This window comes from Elephantulus edwardii, unplaced genomic scaffold, assembly GCF_000299155.1.
Source record: "Elephantulus edwardii isolate Elephantulus edwardi_28Jun2011 unplaced genomic scaffold, EleEdw1.0 scaffold00122, whole genome shotgun sequence".
In the NCBI taxonomy this organism is placed as follows: Eukaryota; Metazoa; Chordata; class Mammalia; order Macroscelidea; family Macroscelididae; genus Elephantulus; species Elephantulus edwardii.
The window spans coordinates 2,321,774-2,344,691 of NW_006399872.1; the positions used below are offsets into that span (position 1 = coordinate 2,321,774).

Genomic DNA, 22,918 nt, shown 5'->3' on the forward strand with positions numbered 1-22,918 from the left:
CCAAAATGGCTTGCCTCCGGAAACTCTATGAGCAGTGTTCATAGGGTCGCTATGAGTCATCTGCGACTTGACAGCACATAACAGCAACAACAGCAAGATTGTGGTTGACTTGATGGCACCTCACACTACCACAACAGTAGCCAAACCCATTGCCTTCAGGTTCCTTCTGTTTAAAACTCACTGTTGCAGTCACTATGTTAACCCATCTCATTGAGGGTTTTCCTCATTCAGTGAAGCATTCTGCTCTTCTTCCAAGTTAGACTTGCTTCTCGGCATTTGACAGTGTAATCAGTATTGTTCACCAACACAATTCAAAGGCAGTAGCTATCATTTTAGACAGCAAAGATAAAAAACACAGCATCAATTTTCATAATGTGCTACAATGGATCACAAAAAATCATTTCTATCTACTGGGAATTTATTAGAAATTCAGTTAAAGGACTGGCTCCAGGCACAATGAATCAGAGGGAGTCTAAAGAGGTATGCGCACACTTGATATTTAAACAATGCTGAGTTCACAGCGTGCATATAGGACCACTCCACGGAAAAGGCTCTGGAAATTTATGGGGCTTTTTGTTGTAACTACTGGTGGGATGTTTCTAGCATTTATTGTTGTTGTTGAGTGCTGTCGAGTCGCTTGCGACTCACAGCGACCCTATGTATAACAGCCCTAAACTCTGCTGTCCTGTGCCAATCACACTGTCTCTGACACTCCCATCCCAATTACCCCAGTCACTGAATCAATCCAGCTCATAGAGGGTGTTCCCCTTCTGCGCTGTGCCTCCACCTTCCCAAGCATGATGTCCTCCTATTAGAGATAACAAAAAAATGCACATATCTCACCTACACATCTAAGAATTGATGTCCCAAGGGCATTCAAATATGCTTTTTGAAATATGCCACAGTGGGGCACAGGAAATGTGTGATATAGAAGACCCCCTTCCCAGCACTTGCGGGGGGGGGGGGGAATCCTTCTTATGGAGGTCCAGCCCATGGACGGTATGAGGCCAGTAGCGCCTCCCAGCACACTGGGTCGGGTCTTAGAGTTGTTTGGGAATGTAGCCCAAAGGAGGTGGTAAACTCCACCTAAGGCTACATACCAGAAAAATATTTTTTTAAAAAAAAGGGGGAAAAAAAAAAAAAAAGCAAGCACAACCTAATAGTGAAACTGAATCTAAAAGCCTTTTTACCCATTTACCAAAATGTATTTTCTCCTCCATATTTTATTACATTAAGTTTCCCCTGAAATACAATGTATAAACTGAAATTACACTTTTTGTTATGAACTTTACTGAGTATTGTTCACCATTTCACATAATATAGTCACCTTATTAGGAGAATAAAATACAATCTGTAGTTGTCATTCATACCAATTCTAGATACAGGCTTAAATATCAGGGGATTTCATATGCAGTTATTTTAACTAAATATGATTATAAACTGCTGTTATCGATGAGGTAGTCTCCCTATAGATTTACTGGCTCAACAATTGTGTGAGGCATCTCTACACCATCCTAGAAGATTGGTAAACCAGAATTGGCCTGGTAGCAATGAGTAGACTTACTGTTTTAAATAAAAGCAAATGAAGTTTATTGAGGGACAGGGATAGTTACAAGTGGGTTTTTTTAAAAAGTTACCTTCTTTAGAACAGAGGCCAAGTCCACTTTGTTGTCCACTATATGCACAGCACCAACTACAGAGGAAAGAAATATTCCATACTTGCATATTCATAGACAAGAGAGGGTTGTGATTTATGTGCCAACTATAAGAAATCATAAATTCTAAGAGAAAAAGCTACAGACTGCAATTTTCTGTTTTGCTTGTGTCAGTAAAAAAAAAAACTAGTAAGACTATTATAGGAAGAGCCAAGGCACTGTCATGCGCCATTGAGTTGGAAACACCCTGATCCTCCAGCAGGTTTTTAAAGGGTGTAAATCAAGTGGAGGAGATGGGCCATCTTTCTCCCATGGAGCAGCTGGTGGTTTAGAGCCACCTGCCACTGGGTTGGCAACACGACTCCTTTCTATTTAGCCACCAGAGATCCCGGGCAATGCACTAGGACTGCTTAGTGTTTACTTTTGAATTAATAAAAATAAAATATTTATTACCAGAAGGAGCTACAGAATAAGTTCTGATACCAAATCCACTTGATTGCAGAGATAAGGAATGGACAGATAACTAGGAATTGCTGGAGAGAAGCCAGTTTTCAAGGCAACAGAAAATAGTGCTTCTCAAACTATGTTAAGAAAACAACTATAACTGCTAAACTACTATTCTGTCAAACACATATCCAGTTTTATTTTTTAAAGTCAATCTAAAGAGACTGATTTAAAAAAAAAAAATAGTATTTCCCCCAAACTCATTCCAGAGTGAAAATAATACATAGAAACAATTGAGACAAAAAAGTAGCACTTATCATTAATGTTTTAATTTCAAAATGTAAACATTTCATTGTCACAATGTCTTACTAAATTTATCCTTCTAAAATCCAATTTAAGCCAGTAAGAATCTCAACTACCATCTTAAAAATTCTTCTTTGTTTCTTTTAGAAGATAACTTAGGATATAGATACTAACCTCTACTTCTGTGACTTCTTTTCCCTTGCCTACACATCTCACAATTCTCTAAAAGACTAAATGGCTGATAACAGAGTCTAAATAAATCTCCACTTATAAAGAGCTATACAGACAAAAGGAATCAACCAGGTAACTTTTTTAATTAACTGACTGCAACCTGATCTGATTTACTATAGCTCATCAGAAACAAACTGATGTAGTTTAAGGTTTCTAAAACTGAATTTCCAGATTCAAATCCAGTTTGCCGCTGACAACCTGTACAATTACTTAACTGTCAATACTGCTGTTTCTTCATCTGTTAAATGAGGTAAACAGCCCCTATTTTCAAAGGGAAAATATGCATGTAAAGTGCTTACCACACTGCCTGGCACAGAATTAGCACTACAAAAGTATTATAATTATTTCATTATTATGTAATCTTCAAATCTTTTTTGAAGAATTGAGATAAAACAACAAAATGGATTAAATATATTCCTCTCTGTTATTTATCCATTTGAAGTGACTTCAATTCTGTTATGAAAATATATTTATCCACAATATCCTGTTGGGACAGAAGAGGGAAGGAGGTATTTAAAAAAAAAAAAAAATCAAAACAAAGCCTAAATTTATTTTTTAAGAAAAGGTACTAATACTGCAATCAATACACAAGTAATAACTGCTAAAAGTGACACAGGATAATCTATTATTCTCTCTCATTTCCTAAGAAAAAGGCTTAAATACATTTGTGATTCTATGTAACTTTTGTTTTTCATTTTAAAATAGTACATGCTTAATAATTTTCCTCTGTCCCAAAAGATAATGCTTGTTAAAATGGAGTATACTTTAGTTCCACCCATGTCCTATGCTGACCATCACATTCACTTTTAAGCAAACTTGAAGTTCCTCACAATTATACACCACTACCAAAAACATATCAGTAATTGATTATTCAAGTTTAGAGAGCAGACATTACGTACATTATACTGAGATTATAAACACAAAAAAGTCAGTATTTCTAAAATACCAAGCAGTAAGTTTTTGTGGCATTGACACTATCAGATGGTAGCCTTTGGCACCCTTTAGTCTGTTTTACTATTCCGCAATAAAAGCAGGGTTATTAATATTAATATATATATATTATACAGAATGTCATTTACCAATTTAAAATCATTACTACTTAAAAACAAGTTTTCCTCAACTAATGATTTCATTCTGCTCCCTATCATTCTGCTTACTCATGAGCATATACTACCCATTTTTCATTTCACAGGATCTGTATGTATTATTATAGGTAAACTTCTTAAAGTATGCTTTCACATGTCTACAAAGGTCAAGTTTTCACAAAAAAACTATACTACACTAATTTACCAGTATGTCTTCATACCCGTTTATCCCATTCTATTAGACAGCAACACTAACAAAAAAAAATACTTAGTTCATATGCTCCAACCAACTACATTATTTCTATATCATTTTGACACATGTAAGAACCTATCATTTCATCAAGTTTTACAATGACTGTTCCTGCCAATCAAATGGTGATATACTAAGAGACTGATGCTTATTTTATGAGGTTAGGAGTAATAGAATTTTTACTCAAAGCTGAAGGACTGTACCTTAATTTATAAAAAAACAAAGATAGCCACATCAATTTAATTCCATATATATGATGCTACCTATTGAATTTATTAAAAATTTTAATAAACATAATAATCAAACTAGTGCTCCAAACTTGTGATATTCATTCACATGGAAGTACTACAAGAGAAGACACAACAGAGACTGCCTTGCAATAAGAAGTACAAATTCCTTGTATAGAGATGGAGAAATAAAAGGACAAATCTAGTTGTCTAAAAGACAATTCACTGTACACATTTTATTTACAGTTTTGTACACTGTCTTAATATGAATGGGACCGCTTTTCTATTGAGCCATTTTAACCAAAGCAAAATAACCTAAGTAATACAAAGTGTTAAAATACAGCATAAAGATACAAAAACAGACATACTAATTCTAGTTAGGAATGTAATTATGATGTTACATTTTTAAAATCCACAATTATGTTTAGGAAATCACACAAACATAGATCACTGATTTGAATGAAATGCATCAATTTATAGCAAAGCTTTGTGGTTACAAAAAAAGAAACATAATTACCAAAGAATGCACAAAATTAATGTTTATTCCACCTTTGTGTCATATTCCTGGATCCTTCACCAATGTTACATAAAAGGGAGGGAGCAAAGCAAAATGAAAAACCAAAATCAGAATCACTAATGTTATTAAGTAGGGAAACAAATAAATTAAAATCTAGCAGCCATCAGCAAGAATACAGCAAAAAACAATGCTGTAAAAAAGAAACAAAGAAAAATGCTAGAAAATGGTATGCATCATACTCTTTCAAACCAGCAAAATATGCTTCTGTATATAATGATACATAAACATTTTGTTTTTCCTGGAAGATACAGAAATACAGGTTCTGTTTTGAATATTATGGATGGATGGGTAAATGTTTTATAATGTGAATTCTACTAAGCTATTACAGAGTGGGTTTAGGAACATATTTATGTATTCTGGGGACAATGTATACTGTAATTCTTTGATTGGGATACTGGATACTCTAGCCAAAAAATGGAGGGGGGAAAAAAATGAACACAGAAGTACAAGACAAAGGCGAATGAGACTTCTCTTATATCTTAGCAACATTTAGATGGAAATCAAATTTAAATGCAGTCCACTCTGCTTTTGAAGAGGCTTTGGTTCAGCTCCCAAATCTCGATTGCTTGACGCAGTCTCCTATGAGAATACTCTGAAGGTGTCTTCTTAAACAACAAACCTATTTTTAGTGGTGGAGCCGCTCTTAGTAGCTGTGTCTGCATGGGACTGATAACCAATTGCTATCTTTGGAGGAAGTCCTAACCTTTCCTTGTATACCCTCCTGGAAGAAAAGAAAAGTAGTTATTTACTTTTTAAAACTGGCAGTTTGGGTTTTTTTAAAAAAAAAAATTACTCTCACAAATGTGAAATTCTGTATGATGAGATCATCAATAAGTGAAAGAGAAGGTATAATTCCCTTTTTAACAGAAATGTATGTAAACAAATCATGGAAAATTTTCCTAATTACAGAGAAAATCATGTTGATATGAAGAATTCATAATGTTTAGGGGGAAAAAGTTGCAAACGGGTAAATCAAACATTTTGTCTTCTAACAACAGTAAAACAAAATTTGAAGTAATTTCAGTAATTTAAAATGAAAATCTTAGTTAACATGAATATTAAGGGAGTAAAAAAATACTAATATCAAAGGGGCACTAAAGATAACACACAACAGGTAACCTTTTTCTTGGGGGGGAAAAAATAAATAACAACTACCAAAAAAACCATCTATACACATTTTGGAAAAATGGAATCACTTATGTACAACTCAGCATTTACATACAGAAAAGGCAAAATGCACTTATTACTTCAATTTAAAAGCCTGGATATGCACTCACAAAATATACCATTAGCCACTTTCCTCAAACTACTGCTGCTGAATCAGAACTGACTCACACGTGACCATCCAGTCAGTTTTGGGAAACTGTAAATCACACAGGAACAGACTGTTCACCTTATTCCCTAGGAACCACTGATGGATTTGAACCAGAGGCCACACCCCTTAGTTAGAAACCCAATTCCCCATGGACTATACAACCAGAGCTTCCTAAAATGAGCATTGTATACTAGTGTCACCAACTCCAAAGAAGAAACATACTCTCTGTAAATTAATAAACTATTACATGTCAGAGAGCAATTTTTTAGAAATGAAAGTATGCACAAAACAACACAAGGGGTTTTTTTTATAATGGTTTATTTTTAGTTATCTTAGTACTAAAAGTAAGCAAATGATAAAACTTACCCTATATGCGTAACAGCATCTCTGTTTTCACATTCAGTAGTCCATATTGCTATTTTATCACCTTTAGCTCTAACATTAACAACAGCTCCACATACATCATCACTGTAGTCATCAAAAGATTCTCCAATAAGGCACAGCAGCTTTAAAAAAAAAAGCCAAATTACAGTTAATGGATTATACCATGTAAATGTTTCTCAAATATTCAAAATTAGAAATAAGATTTTTCCCCTATTCTTTTTAATTCTTCTTCATTGTTCACTGATTGTTGTAATTTGAGCTTATCCCATTTAGCTGTTGTATTTCTCCCATACTTTTTAAACTAAATTTTAAATTATACAAATTCTATTTGATTTTGTTCTTTCAAATATAAAATTTCAATGTCGTTTATTGACAATAGCCAATTCCAACAAAATACCCTCTTATCTTAAAAAAAAAAATCATTAATCAAATAATATTAAACACCACCTATCAACTGTGCCACGTGCTGGAAATACAAAGAATGGAGAATGAATCCTGTCCCTAAAAGCCTGCAATTTAGAATCTGTCTATAGAAAGTGTCCATTATCTATTGTTTAAACTGAAATACTTGCTGCAGAGGGTCAAGGACTGCAGCCTTCAGTACGGATTGAAGCTCAATGTTAAATATTAAGAAGACAAAGATTCTCACCACTGGACCAATTGGCAGCATCAGAATGGATGGTGAAGAGATTGAGATTGTTGACAACTTTAGTCTGCTTGGCTCCAGACAACACCCTTGGCACCAGTAGCCAGGAAATCAAAAAACATATTGCGATGGGAAAGTCTGCTGTTAGGGACCTCTCCAGGGTACTGAAGAGCAATGGTGGCACTTTGTAGACTAAGGTGCCTGATATAGGCTATGGTCTTTGCAATCACTTGTTATGCATCAGAGAGTTGGACAATGACTAAAGAGGACAGAAGGAGAATTCATGCCTTTGAGCTGTGATGCTGGAGAAGAGTATTGAATGTACCCTGGACTGCCAAGAAAACAAATAGATTCATCCTAGAGAGGGTTAAACCAGGCTGTTCCTTGGAGGCAAGGATTCTGAGGCTTCGTCTGACATACTCTGGACATGTTGTAAGGAGGTCCTTGGAGAGGGATATCATGCTTGGGAAGGTGGAGGGACAGAGAAGGGGAAAGCCCTCTATGAGGTGGATTGATTTAGTGACTGGGGTAACCAGGATGGTTGTGTCAGAGGCAGTGTGACTGGCACAGGACAGAGCAGGGTTTAGGGCTGTTGTACATAGGGTCGCTGCGAGTTGAGTCGCAAGCGAATGGATGGCACATAACAACAACAAACAAAAATATAACTTAATTCCAAACTATGTAACAACATATAAGTTGAATAACATCAAGTAACAATTTCATTTATTTCATCAGTGAAGTTTTGTTAGATTAACAAAATAACTAATGAGGCAACTGTCAATAATTTGGTATCTGATTTGATGCCTAGTCGGGCTAGTGATGAGAGGAGGCTGACTAAATTAGTACACAAAATATATAGAATTCACATGATAGGACAACAACAAAAAAAACAAACAGGTTATTTTTCCTGAAGTGACTATCACATTCTTCCTCAGTCTTTTTTTTTTTTACTAAGATCATGAATGGAATGATTGTTCTGTTAAGTAACAAAGAACTTGTAGTATCACTTCAGTTTCAGTATTCCAAAACTGTCTCTTAAAATAATATATATATTTTTTAAAAACCTACCGTCTCTAGCCAAAAGCGATCGAGGTCACTTCGTCTCTGCTGTTTGTTCAAAGTAATTAGCCATCGTCCTCCTCGTTTATTTTTCTCATCTTCCCACATGGGCTCAATACCATCCTATAAAATCAGAAGAGAACAATACTAGACAATATTATTACTTGGCCTTTGACAGATACTCATTAGAAAACGTATATAACAAGTCTGTTAACATTTTACTCCACTGCCCATAAAACTGAAGTAATGGAGGGGGTGGTGGGGTGTAGCACCCAGAACTTAAAGGCAAAAATGTAAGTTTGCAGATTTAAGAGTTCTAGCTTTGTCAGTTACTAGTTACTAACCTTGTGTTTCAAAGTTTTTAAATACTTTTTGAGTAATAGAAAACTATGAGAACTGTTACAAAGCTATTATGATGATACAAACAAGTGCTAATCAAAAGACTGCAGTTTCAAGTTTATCCAGAAGTGTCTTGGAAGAAAACCTGGCAATCTACTCCCAAAAATCCCCCAGCACAGCTCTACTCTGAAATGCAAGGAGTCAGCATGGATACCAACCAACTTTACACAAGTGATGTTTCTAAAGTGAGTGGTACACTCTTTAATCCAAATCCAGAAAAACACATGCAAAACTGTGCAATTTGAGAGTTGATGAATATCACCATCCTCCCACACAAGGCAAAGCTAATTTCTAAATTTCTCAAAGACCCCTGCACTTCAAGTTAAAAATCTCTGACAAACTCTGAACTTCAGTCTCCTGAACTGTGTCAATCAGTCTTCTGAACTAAATAGAGAACTGAACTGAATAATCAGAGCTCTTAAAATCAAACACAGTACTGGACTCACACAATTAAGATTTTCATCTAACTCCTACTTATACTCTAAATAAAGATGGCAAAATATTTTAAATACTAGTTAAAACCCATTCCTAGGAGGATTAATTTCTTAAGAATGTAGCAAGATTTCTTAAATACTTGGAATGATTCAGTTCTCTAGTATACACCAATTAAGCATACCTTAAAAAGTGAGTAGTCACAGCCAGGCATTAAATTACTAGACAACTGGATATGGTTGTACAGACTAGGTAAAAGAAAAAGAAACAATTATAAATACAGAACATATACTACAGAGTTTCAATGCTTACATATACATTTTGAGAACATGATTAAAAAAAAAAAGATAAAGTTACGTTTACTTTTTATACTAAATCAATTTCAAAATGGACAAGAGAAATCTTAATAGTTGAAGTAATTTCAGAGACTATGCATTATTTTAAAAAAAACAAGCTTTTAATGAAATTAACCTGACACAGTATTTTTAATGTAATTAGTTAAATTACTACATATGTATATGTATGCACATATACACATGTATATATAAAGCATGAAGTAACTTCAAGTAGGCGAAAAAATTTCATGAGGCTAATAAGCACTATTGTTTGTACAGATACACAAAGACATCAAGTAAGATTAAAACAAAACAAACATGGACAATATGGGCTGACTAAAATAAATAAACATTCTTTTTCTTGGATGGGATGTTATCTCAAGATACACAATCAGACAATGTTTCTCAAATAAGAAACACTATTAATAGCCCATTAGCACAATATAAGCACTTGGGGAGCTTTCAAAAAAGACAAGCACTTGGGGAGCTTTCAAAAAAGACAATCCCACAAAATAATAACAAAGTGTAAGTAGAAGCTCCACCCTCTGAGATTTTACTTCCTTACTATATAGGAGATACAACCAAGTAAAAGTGTGTTTTTAAACTCTTTCCCAACTATCAATATATCAGAGATGCATTTGACATGACTTGGATATTCACTAGATTGAAAGCAGAAGATTCAATCATTTGCTTTCCTTTGTCGTACAGCAATCCTATCTTAAAATCAGCACAGGTTAAGAAGGTTTTGCTTATCTTCAATCCTAGATGGCAGAAATAACTTTTGCATACAATGGATGATTCTATCATTGGTGAGAGCATTTAAAAATCTATAAATATTTTTTTAGAAACTCAGGAAAAAGATTTAGCATCATTTAGACTATAGCTTACAGGATAACACAAATTCTGTCTGTGAGCCTAAAATCAAATGATGAGTTATTCTAGTAAGTCACTCCTCTCCATCTATCACTGAAAGCCTTGTAGGCAAAGTCTTCTAGGTAAGTGCTTGCCACTAATTTTCAAGAATGCCATGAGAAATTAAGAAATGATTTAATTATTTTTTTAAAAGTAAAAAATTCCTCCATATCAGTAAATCAACAAAATAAATACAGATCCACTTCAGAGAGGAAAATTGCTTCAAGACTCTTTCTCATCCTCCACAAAAGACTAGAGAGTGTTTTTATGTTTTTGAAGCCTCTTAAATAGACATAAATTAGAAAGGAAAAACAATGTTTTGTGAAGAGCAAAGTAATAATCCAAATTTAATTTGGCCAGTGAATTAAAGTGGTCTAAATGAAGTTCTATTATTTTAGAAAGGAAAAAAGCCAACACTTCAAATAACAGCTACACTTAAGATGGTTAGCTTATAATTTACACATAAATTTCTCTACTTTATGCTTTAATTTGTTTAAGGATTAAAAAGCACTGGTGGCAAGAAGCTGCACTGCAATCCTACAGGCATGCAGTTCAAATCCACCAGCTGCTCTGTGAGAAAAGAATGGGCAATCTCCTCCTGTGCAATTAACTGCCTCTGAAAACCCACTGGTGGGTCACTGTGGGTCGGCTACAACTACGGTATACACTAACAACTATCAAACAAGCATTAGAGATAGCAGAAAAATATAGTTATTGTCCTTGAGAAAGTGTCCATCTATGTATTTTCTTAGCACAATGCATTTATTTCTTTTGTATGGGCATGTAATAAGGAGTGCATCGAAGCATTAAAAATTGCATCACTGAGTCAGCAAATACATGTTTCTAATATAAACTACATGAAAAAATTAGAATACATAGGTAATGGCTACGCAATTTAAAGCTCTTAAAATGTTTTCTTAACAAGTTTTGTCTTTCATGTTCTTAGATATTACTTTCCGTAAACAGGTCAAAGAATTAAGACATAACTTAGTTTATGGAGTCAATATTCTAAAACTTTCAAATAAACAACCTAAATTTAAAAAAAAAAATATTCTAAAACTTTCTTAAAAAAAAACACTGCAGTCTCATATTTTAGTGAAATCTCACATGGTATCTCAAAACTATTTTAACTATCCTTCCTTAAATTGATATAAGGTATAAGAATAAATTAAGGTCCCGGATATTGTCATTTTCATTGTAACCATTTGATGTTAATAATTTTAACCATTAGTGTTTTAGAATTCTGGCACAGTAAAATGTATTGTTTCCCTAGTTGCAGAGTGCACAAATGAGGCTGAAATAAGGTTCCAGAAAACCCAGTGAACCCAACCAACCAGAAAGGTAAGCTCCACCCATTTTTCAAAAGTTCTTAGGCTATAAAAATTTCTGAAAATAGATTATCTGGTGGCAGCTGACACATGACTCAAGTAGGCTCTGCTACAGCAAAGCACTACTCAATCTTGCACTAGCCTCACAATCGCTATTTTATTTGAGCCCACCTTCTTCAAAGTCTTCATTTTCCCTAAACCTCTTCTTTTCTAAGCATAATGTCCTTTTCCAGGAACTGGTCCTTTCTGGTAACAGACCCAAAAGTATGTGAAAAGAAGTTTTATTATCCTTACTTCTAAGGAGCGTTCCACTGGTACTTCAGAATAAATTTGTCTTCCTCCAATCCTGACATCACTTTCTTCTTCATAGTAAGTCCAGCTTCTTCAATTATTTGCTCATTATTCAGAATGATTAACTACAGAGAATGGACATAATCCTGATGCATATTTTTCCTGATTCTGACTATGCAGTATTTCTATGTTCTGTTCAGACAATTGCTTCTTGGTCTATGCCTAGGTTTCACATGGGTACTATTAGGTATTCTGGGATTCCCATTCGTCTCAGTGTTATTCCTAATTTAGGTATTCTGGGATTCCCATTCTTCTTAGTATTATTCCTAATTTCATATCATCCACACAGTTGAATGCACTTGAGGAGACAATAAAACAAAGGTAAACATCTTTCTAGTATTCTTTGCTTTCAGATAAGATATATTTGACATCAGTAATAATATATTCTGTATCCAGCTTAATTTTTTTAGCAATTTCCTATCAATGTATTACTGAAATGGTTTTTTATATCACACATTAAATTTTGTGTATGATATTAATGATAAAACCCCAAATCCACAAATGTAGTGGGGATTCTAACATATTAAGGATCCTGTATGGTATTAAATATATCAACAATGCACATTCTCTTGGATAAACTTCTCTTTAATATGGGTACAAGTATCCTTTGATCAAGGAATACAGCCTTCAGTATGGATTGCATCTTGATGTCAAGAAAACAAAGATTCTTATCACTGGACAGATAAGCAGCATCATGATGGATGGAAAGGAGACTGAAACGGTCAATAGCTTCATCTTGCTTGGATCCACAATTCACACCCTTGGTACCAGCAGTCAGGAAATAAAGATATGCATTGCACTGGGAAAATTTGCAGTTAGAGACCTCTCTGAATTATTAAGAAGTAATGATGTCAGTTTGCGGACTAAAGTGCATCTGATTCACGCCATGGTCTTTCTGGTCACTTGCTATGCTTCTAAGAGCTGGATAATGAATAAGGATGACAGAAGAACTGATGCTTTTGAGCTGTGGTGTTGGAAGAGCACTGAACATCCCATAGACAGTCAAGAGTACAAATATGTCTTGGAGAGGATGCAGTCAGAGTGCTTGTTGGAGTTAAGAATGAGACTTTGTCTCACAATACTTTGGGCATGTTGCTAGGAGGGGGGCTGTTCCTTGGAAAGGGAAATAACACTCGGAGGGGTGGAAGTTCGGTGGAGGAGAGTAAGACCCTTAACCAGGAAGACTGACACAGTGACTGCTGCAAGAGGCTCTTGGGTGTTGCAAAGTGTTAAGGATGACACAGGACAGAACAGGATTCAGATCTTTTGTTTATAGGTTCAACTGAGTTGTACTCAATTCGATGACACGTAACAACATCCTGAATAAATTTGCCAATAATTGGCCATTTCTTAGACAATTGAGTACTTTCAGCATTGCAAATTTTTGTTGAAACACCTTTATTGTATGTGGTTTTAGTACTATTAATAGATTTAAATACCTGGAGCCTTGTTTTTAGTCAAAGTCTTCAGTGTGACCTAGAATTCTCCCTGTTACCTCCTAAATCTACTGACTGTCAACCAATTATTTTTTTTCCTATACTGACACTGTGTAGTCTGTACTTTATCATTTCCTTTGTTATTCAATATGTTGCCCACAGCATACTTTCCTAGTATAAGTTTTAATTTTTTTTCTTCAATTATTTCAGCTGCATGGGCTTTCATTACAATATTTTAGTTTCTGAGCCTTTTTCTGAAATTTTTACTCTTACTTTACCTTTTCTTCTTTTCACTTTATATTTTCCAAAACAAATTCCAGAGTCTCTTCTAATATCCATTTTGGTATTTTAAATGTTATCCTGGTTTCTTAATGACCATCTGCTTTCTTTACAAATAATTCCTAGTCATTAAAGTTTAATACATCAAATTTATTCTTGAGATGGTCTTGAAATTCAGGTGGAATATATGCAGGGTTGTATTTTATAATGTTTTAGTATTTACAGATGTTTATGGGTTAATTTTTTTTCTTAAATAGATTATCAAATCCTCTTCCATGACTCTTAATCTGCACGTTCTGCTGAAATGTGTCCATCATGGATGACTCTGCTGTCATTTTAAATTATCAGTGGATAATTTTAATTTTTAATTTTCTAGCACCATAGAAACATGCAAACTAGCACTTGGCAAGCAGATAAATAAGAGGTGGAAGTCTATCTTAAGAGACAAAGAACAGAGGAAACTGAATGAACGTTAAGAGGACTGACAAGATGGATTCTAAAACAGGTGAAAAATAATCACCAATTCAAAAAGTTTGTGAGGAGAGAAATAACGACAACAAAAAGGTAGAAAAAAATTCATTACCTAGTCACTACTACCCTTGTTTAGTAAATGCTGTTTAAATGACAGGTAAGTGAAAAAACTCCAACTCACTGTCTTCAAGTAAAAACTGATTCAAAGCTGACCCTCCAGCAGGTTTTCAGAGGTTGTAAACAACACAGGAGGAGACTGCCTGTCTTTCTCCCAAGAAGACTCTGGTGGATTCATATCCCCAGGAGGAGACTGCTTATCTTTCTCCCAAGGAGTCACTGGTGGATTGGTTACTACCTATGAAGTAGCAGTGCAAGTCTTCACCCACTGAGCCACCAGAGCTCCCATGACAAGGGAAAATGACATGTGCAATAAAACAAATATCCCAAAATAAATGGTTACTTACGCCCAAAAATCTTCAACAGTATCAAACTTAGAAATGAGCCGAAGGTTTGCTTGCCAAGTTTTGCTTTTATCATTTTTAAAAAACCAGAGCGCCCATCTGGAAGGGGGGAAAAAGTAGGTGTCAAAATATGATGATTTATGAAACTTTTTTTTTACAGTGGCAAATAATGAGTAATTCTCTTTCATTTGAAAAGTACATATTTTCTATCTACTGTGTAACAGATTTACACAGAAACCAGGAAAAGCGAATTTGTTTTACTGATATGAAAAGTATTAGCGTGGATCACAACATGTTATGGATACTACTAGTACAACTGGGTAGTACAGAACACTTAACTTCCCTCATATGAAACTTATACCTACCCTAGGTCAAGAAGCTATTGTCCAAACAGAACAATTACAGGCTGTGATAATGACAATCTAAGAGAATTTATTTAAGAAAGAAAAACATAGGCACTTAAATTGGTAAGTGTAAGAAATAAACAAGCTGAGTAAAACTAAGAGATGTAAATGCTAAAAGGATGAAACTATTGAATGTGATTCTTGGAAGGGAAGAGGTTGCCTACCTTTCTCCTTCTAGACACCAGAGCTCCCTATACAGTAGTACAGTCACATTAAGATAAATGTTGTCACCCTAAGGCATCTTTACTAGAATTTAACTCTTCTTCATAATAAAGATAGATCAATATGAAATGTCATTTTCCTAAAGTTAAAAGTATGTTTGAAGAAGTCCCCAAATGGACATATATTTTATAAATGTGATAATGTTCATTCCTATTAGAGCTAAGGAAATGCACTGCAATATCTATGTGATAACTTCTATATTTGTCAATAATTTTACTATATTGTATAAAGCAAAGAAAGGTCAATTATTTAGAAAATTATTATTCATATAGACATTTTTCAAAGGCTTTTTTACATTTCTGACATTCACACTAGTGGTAAAAGTAATGGCAGTTAAATCAGTTGGTGCTTCAAAAATAAAAAAAATTTAAAAAACACCAAAACCAAGGAAGGGACACCACCATATCCTTTATCATCAGTTACTTTCATAGTAATATTAATGTCACTTACAAATGCCCTTGTTGAGCAGTAAAATGACTGCTGTGGGGTAGGAATTTACTCATTTATTAGACCCTTTAGTGGGTTTTCAGAGACTGTAAATCACAGGGATCTTCCCCCCAAACTAAAATTATTAGTGTCATTAATTTGAATCGTGCTTTTTTCATCTTCTGCATGAAAAATATTTCCAATGCAAATCAGTAAGAGCTCTGATGGCCTATTGGTAAGAAGCTGTGGTTCGAATTTTATCAGCTGCTCTGCAGAAGGATGGGCAATCTCCTTCTGGCTGTAAGTCACATGGGACTATGTTTCCACAAGTAAAATTATTAATGCCATCCATTTTCAATCGTAATATATAAATGCTTTTTCATATTCTGCATGAAAAGTATTTCTACTGAAAATCAATACACAATATTTAAGTAGCTGAGTTTAAAAGGGACTTAGTCACCTTTTTCATTGCTCATTTTTATTTAAGAGTGACAATCCAAGACTTATTTTTCAAGAAAAATGAAGTTTACCAATATAAAGATAAAATGACAATGTTGAAAAGCTTACATATAACATCACAAGTATAACAATAGTTAAAGACATCTGAGTTCATCAACAATACTAATAACTTATTTTTTTTGCTATTGTTTGATGATGTATTTCAACAACTGAAAGATCTACATATTCATTAAACCAGCATTTTCCTAATGACCAATGTATATTACAAAATGATGTTAAGAGTAAAAACAACATTCCAAATATACTATAGGCCAGTAAATTTTAATATAACAAGTAGAAAAGGCTTTGGATAAACTTCTAGATCCATGATGCAACTAATCCTTTAAGAAACAACAGTCATGATTAATTTTAAAGACAATTAAAAATTCTCCACATTTTCCAACTGCTTATTTATATGACGTCAGATTTCCTCCTTATATTCCACACAAGGTATCATCACCATGAACTGCAGTGGGAGCTCAGAAATCCCAAATCCAACTGACTTCTATTAATAAGCCTAGAACTTGTTTGAATCTAACAGTTGCTCTCCTAAAGAAAGATAAGCAGTCTCCTTCATGTAATTTAAAGTCTTGGAAATCTGCTGGAAGATCAGTAGTATTTAATAAGCATGCAATGAATCATAAAATTGAATGAGTAAGTCATTTTTTTCAAAAATACTGACATTACCATAATAAACAGTAATAGATAAAATCCATATAATTCTCAGAAGTCCTTAATAATTTTAACAGTATAAAGAGGTTATGAGATAAAAAAAGTTGAGAATTGCTGATTTAAACAGTATATCCATGCAAGTGAATTATTATATAATCAAAAAGATAACGGAAAGTATTTCTGAAAGTACTGGACAAAATCCAATAGTCTTAGAAGAATGTATTTCATAATAAAATTTAAAAACCTCTCTGCACTGCAATCCCAAAGGTAAGCAGTTCCAATCCACCAGATGCTCTGCTGGAGAAGGAGGGGCAATATCCTCCTGTACCAGTCAGATCTGATGTGACGGTACACACAAAAGATAACAGTAATTTAAAAAATTAAGAAAACTTCTAAAAAGTAAAAGCTCCATTGTCAATGAGGTAATTCCAAAGCCTGGCAATCCTCCATAAGATTTCCAAGGCTGTAAATGACTGTTCCTGCTTTCTTCCACAGTTATTACTGTGCACAGTTGAGCTGGAAAACAACCCACCTCCAGTGAGTTTTCATCTTTCTCCTGCAGAGCAATTCACTCTGTGGGTACAGAGTGACTGGCAAATTCTGCCAGCCTTTCAGACTACTACACCACCAGGAATCTTTGTACATAGTATACTACCCCATTTTTAAAATGATAGATTAAATTTTTAAAAGACTATTTACATCTTTGTTTTTGGGAGGGTGGAGGGACGGCGCAGGAGAGGAAGGCCCTCTATGAGGTGGATTGATTCAGTGACTGGGATAATTGGGATGGGAGTGTCGGAGACAGTGCGATTGGCACAGGACAGAGCGGAGTTTAGGGCTACTGTACATAGGGTTGCTATGAGTCGCAAGCGACTCGACGGCACATAAAACAACAACAACAACATTTACATCTTTATTTTTAAAATTATTGAGAGATAAATAATTCAGAAAACCTATCTGTAACTTAACACACACACTTGTGAATAAGTATATAGCAATACTTCATTAACACTCAAGGTGACTAATGAAAATACAACTGTGATCTACTGGGTTTTCAATGGCTGAGTCTTCAGAAATAGATTGCCAGTTCTGAGAAGGTTCTAGGTAGATATGACTCTCCAAGTTTTCTTGGAGCAAGTGTTTAACTGGAATAAATTAACTTCCTAAATGATGGTGCCTCAGGCCTGTGTCTTCCTAAAAGAACTCTCATTCATTATAACTGACTTGATTAGCATCAATATATTCATGAATTTAAAACCAATCTCTTCCCCAGTCCTTTCTGAGCTTAAAACTCACATTCAACTGTTAGCTGCTCATGAGTCATTCATTGAAAATGGAATCGTCAACCTACTTTTCTCTTCAAACTTACTGCCAAAGTCATAACACTTGGGCACTGCCTCTGATATCTGGTGACAAAATTATTAAAGTGCACTACTAATTAAAAGGTCAGCATTTTACACCTTCCAGAATGATTCCCAGCCTTGGAAACTCCATAGAGCAGCAGTTCTACTCTATCAGATAGGGTCGCTATGCGCTGGAATCAAATTGATGGTAGAGTTTGGGTTTTAAAGGATTGCCTGAAGTTGGAACGGACTTCACAGTAACAGAGTGGGCTTTTTATAAGATCCTTACAAATGAGTTCTGATAGAGTAGTAGGTAACTGCAGGGCTGCTAACACAGGGATCTAAATCCATTCAGCAGACCTACAGGAGAAAAGACCCACTGGTATTTCCCCAGTCTAGGAAGTTCTATGGGGCCAACATAGGAAGCTATGGTTCTAGGAAACTCATATTGGGTCTCTATAAATCAGAACCAACTTAACAGCCTACATAACAATTTGGTCCTTAAACAAATGCGTACTAAACCAGAGTATTTTATCACTCCATACTTTTCTTCACAAAATAGTTAACAGGTTGCAGCACACTTTTTAAATTGACGATCTTGCTTAGAAACACATTTGCCATCATTTGCAGCAGCCCGTTAACCTGTCCTTCAAAGCAGCAGCCCGTTAACCTGTCCTTCAGAGTGTAGCCTACGCTTTATCTCTTCCAGGAAATAGGCTCTGGCACCTACTCGTGAGCATCCTTCTCTCTCTATCTTCTCCCCCCCCTTATCTCTGTGATTTTGATGATTTTTAAGTACATTATGGATTTAACAGTTTTTCCCATCTTATTGTGGGCTATTTTAAAAGACACAGCCTATCTTTCCTATCTTTGGTATTTGTTTCCAGCATCTGGTAAAATAACTGGTAAAAGTAGATGTGTACAGAAGAATAAACAGTTATAAGTCAGTGGAAATACAAACAAACCATGACCAATACATGCTTCAAAGCAGAAACACCAAAAAGGTTTTTCTGCCCCTGTATTAATCCACCTCCTTGAGAGAAAGATGGGCAAGCTCCTCCTGTGTAATTTACATGCCTCTGAAAACTTAATGGAGGGTCACTTATGGGTTGGTTCCAACTATACAGACAACAAAAGGGATGACACTGCATAGACTGTGAGCAAGCTGAGGTAAAGAAAAAAGCTCACCTGTTCTGTAGTGGATGTTTAATATAGTGTTCTGGATTAGCAACCTCCTGATTAGAATCTGTTTTCTCTTCTTCTGTAGGCAGGGGATTAGAAGTAGGGGTGGTTTCCTATTAAAGAAAATAATAAAGCATTACTTAACTATTAATAATCATAACATTACACCAATATGCAGATATTATCTTCTTATAGAGAAGAAATTCAAGCATAACCATTACACAAAAAAAACCCATAGTCCAACTACTAAAAAAGGCACCAGTCTCCTTTCTAATAGATTTCTAAAAGTAAAGAATTTATCAGATTTATTAATATTCTTTTATATATAATTATACAAGACCTCTGGTGGTGAACCGTATTTAACTTGGGCTGCTAACCAAAGTCAGGTAGTTCAAACCCACCAGCCACACTTAGAGAAAAAAATGGGTAGTCTTCTCTTATAATGGTTTACAGCATTGGAAACATGATGGAGGGTTGCTTTAGTCAGAATTAACTTGATGGCAGTGGGTTGTTTTTAAGAATATGTTCAAGTACAGACAGAGAGAAACACTGTTATCTTCTGTCAAGAAGAAAGTTGTAACACTTAAAATTAAGTTGGAAAAAAGTCAGCTATCTTTCTTAACATACCACTGTATATGAAACTACTATTTATGGCAGAGATGAATCCCCTTCCCCACCTACCCAGCCTAATAAAAAAGAAGCAAATTTAGTGGGTATAACTATATCACAATGACCACACCTCTGTTAAATGAACTTCTTATCATACCATCTACTTGTTACTGATTGTTGTTATATACTATCAAGTCAATATCAACCCATAGCAAACCCTCCAGATGGTTTTCAGAGGCAGTAAATTGCACAGGAGACTGTCCAGCCATCTCCCATGGAACAGCTGGTGGATTTGAATCATGCATTTGGAATTGCAGCAGAGATTCTTACCACTAGGTTACTAGGCATAAGTACCATTTTTATCCCAAACTATCAAAATCTCTTCCTTTCCTTTTGCCCCAAGATTTGATAAGTTCTCACAAGACTTTGGCCTTTTCCAAGCTATCAAAATCTAAAGAGCCTTGGAACCATAAAGCAATCTCTAGTGGCTTAATGGTAAGGATTTGCAATGCCAACCCAAAGGCACATGGTTTGAATCCACTAGTTACTCCATGGGAGAAAGATGGGTAATCTTGTGCAAAACACACTAAAGAGTAAGCTATGACTTAATGGTACATAACAACAGCAAGGGGCAGTAACAATTTAAAACAGGTAATCATAGTATTTCTACACATAACTCTTGACCCTATTAAAATTCATTCCAAAAATAATGGTTAAGGAAAACTATAAAATTCTGAACCCAAAGTGATGATGGTAGTTGTGTATCACATTTGAACTGAAGCAATGAAACAAAACTCAAGACATCTGCCTGTTGCTACTGCTGGCTGTCCTTGAGTCAAGTATGACTCACTGTGACCCTACGAACAAAAGATCTGAACCCTGTGCTACCTGCACCATCTACACACTGATATACAGGAGCCCACTGCATGAGTCACTGTGTCAATCCACCTCCCTGAAGGTTTTCCTCTTCTTTGCTACTCCTCCACCCTTCCCAGAATCATGCCCTTCTCCAAGGAATACCCCCTTCCTTGCAACATGCCCCCAAAATAAGATCAACAAATCAAAGATGTATAATCAAGACCTGAGGGCCAATGAATCAAAAATAATAGTAACGAACCCATCTATCTATGGTCAACTCGTATTTGACAAGAAAATAAAACCTATCAAATGGCAAAATGACAACCTCTTCAATAAATGGTGCTGGCAAAATTGGAGTGCTACCTGCAAAAAGCTGAAAAAAAGAGCCATATATCACACCACAAGATCCACATCTCACACCACACATAAAAATCAACTCAAGGTGGATAAGAAGCCTGCGAATAAAGCCCAAAACCAAAACGTTCATAAGGGACAAAATCGGACCAATCTTCGAAGGCCTAGTCTATGTATAAAGAGACTGCCAAATACAGTCAGAAATGCACAATCTGAAGAGGATAAAATTGATGGATGGGACCTTCTAAAGATTAAATCCCTGTGCGCATCAAAAACTTTTCCCAACAGGATGAAAAGAAAACCTACCAACTGGGAACAAACATTTGGCAATACCATCTCAAATAAGAATCTCATAACAAATGTTTACAGAATTCTCCTGGGCCTCCACAAAAGAAGGGTGGGGGGGGAAGACTGGTAACTCAATTACAAAATGGGCAAAAGACACGGAAGAATTTTCACAGAGGAAGATATTCAAATGGCCAACAGACACATGAAATATTCCAAATCACTGGTAATTAGAGAGATGCAAATCAAAACCACAATCAGATACCATCTCACTCCAGTAGCAGTGACAAAGTTTAAAAGGACAGTAAGTGATAAAAGCTGAAGAGGATGTGGTGAGATATGAACTCTTAATACATTGTTGGGATTGTGAAATGGTACAACCAATCTGGAAGGACAGAGTTTGGTGCTTCCAAAAAAAATGGAACATAGAAATTCCTATGACGCAGATATTCCACTGCTTGGAATATACTCCCAAAAAATAAGAACTGAGGCACAAATGGAGTCTTGTACTCCAATGTTCATAGCAGTGTTACTCACTATCACAAGAACATGGAAACAGCCCAGATGTCCAACCACAATAAAATGGACTTAGAAATTATGGTACATCCACATAATATAAAACTGCAGCACACAGGAGCAATGATTTTATAAATTACTACCTAACTTGGGAGGGACTCAGGAGCATTATGCTGAGTGAACTTAGTCCATAATGACAAATATTGTATAAAACCATTATTGCAGACTGAACCAGAAGCACAAAGGATCTATTCAAAGAAAATTACAAAACATTACTACAAGAAACAAAAAGGAACCTGGAGAAGTGGAAGACTATCCCTTGCTGATGGAATACTCAATATTGTGAAAATGGCAATACTACCAAAAGCAATTTACATGTTTAACGCAATCCCAATCCCATTTTTCAAGGAGATGGAAAAGGCAATCTCCAGTGTCATTTGGAAAGAAAAGAAGCCCCGAATAAGCCAAGTACTCCTTAAAAATAGAAGAAAGGTAGGAGGTATCTCACTCCCTGATTTCAAATCCTCCTACACTGCTGTGGTCGTTAAGACAGCATGGTACTGGTACAATGAGAGATATATGGATCAATGCAATAGAACTGAGAACTCGGAGATGAGCCCATCTATTTATGGTCAACTGATTCTTGACAAGGAGATGAAATCAGTTAAGTGGGGAAACGACAGCCCTTTTAACAAATGGTGTTGGCAAAATTGGAAAAGTATCTGCAAAAGACTCAAGCAAGATCCACACCTCACTCCATATACAAAAACCAACTCAAGGTGGATCATGACCCAGGACTAAAACCAAGGACTATAAGCGTCATTAAAGAAAAGCTTGGAAGAACACTAGAAGTCCTAATCCACACCATAAAAAAGTCTTCCAAGTATCCTGAAAAAACTACAACCAGGAGAAGACAAAATAGATGAATGGGATCTTCTGAGAATCAAATCCCTAGGCACATCCAAAAAC

At 35.3% G+C, this 22,918-nt stretch overlaps 1 protein-coding gene across 1 annotated transcript in view; it reads right to left on the reverse strand.

Annotated features, from left to right (window-relative positions):
- Window positions 1–4,720: 4,720 nt before the first annotated feature.
- Window positions 4,721–22,918, reverse strand: part of EIF4E (eukaryotic translation initiation factor 4E) — a 59,962-nt gene continuing 41,764 nt past the window's right edge. Inside the window, exons 2-7 of the mRNA XM_006893102.1 lie at window positions 19,334–19,440; window positions 14,584–14,679; window positions 9,192–9,255; window positions 8,186–8,299; window positions 6,454–6,593; window positions 4,721–5,493 (exon numbers count right to left, since the gene is read on the reverse strand). Coding sequence (XP_006893164.1) covers window positions 5,379–5,493; window positions 6,454–6,593; window positions 8,186–8,299; window positions 9,192–9,255; window positions 14,584–14,679; window positions 19,334–19,440 — 636 coding nt within the window. The 3' untranslated portion in view covers window positions 4,721–5,378. The remainder of the gene's footprint in view (window positions 5,494–6,453; window positions 6,594–8,185; window positions 8,300–9,191; window positions 9,256–14,583; window positions 14,680–19,333; window positions 19,441–22,918) is intronic.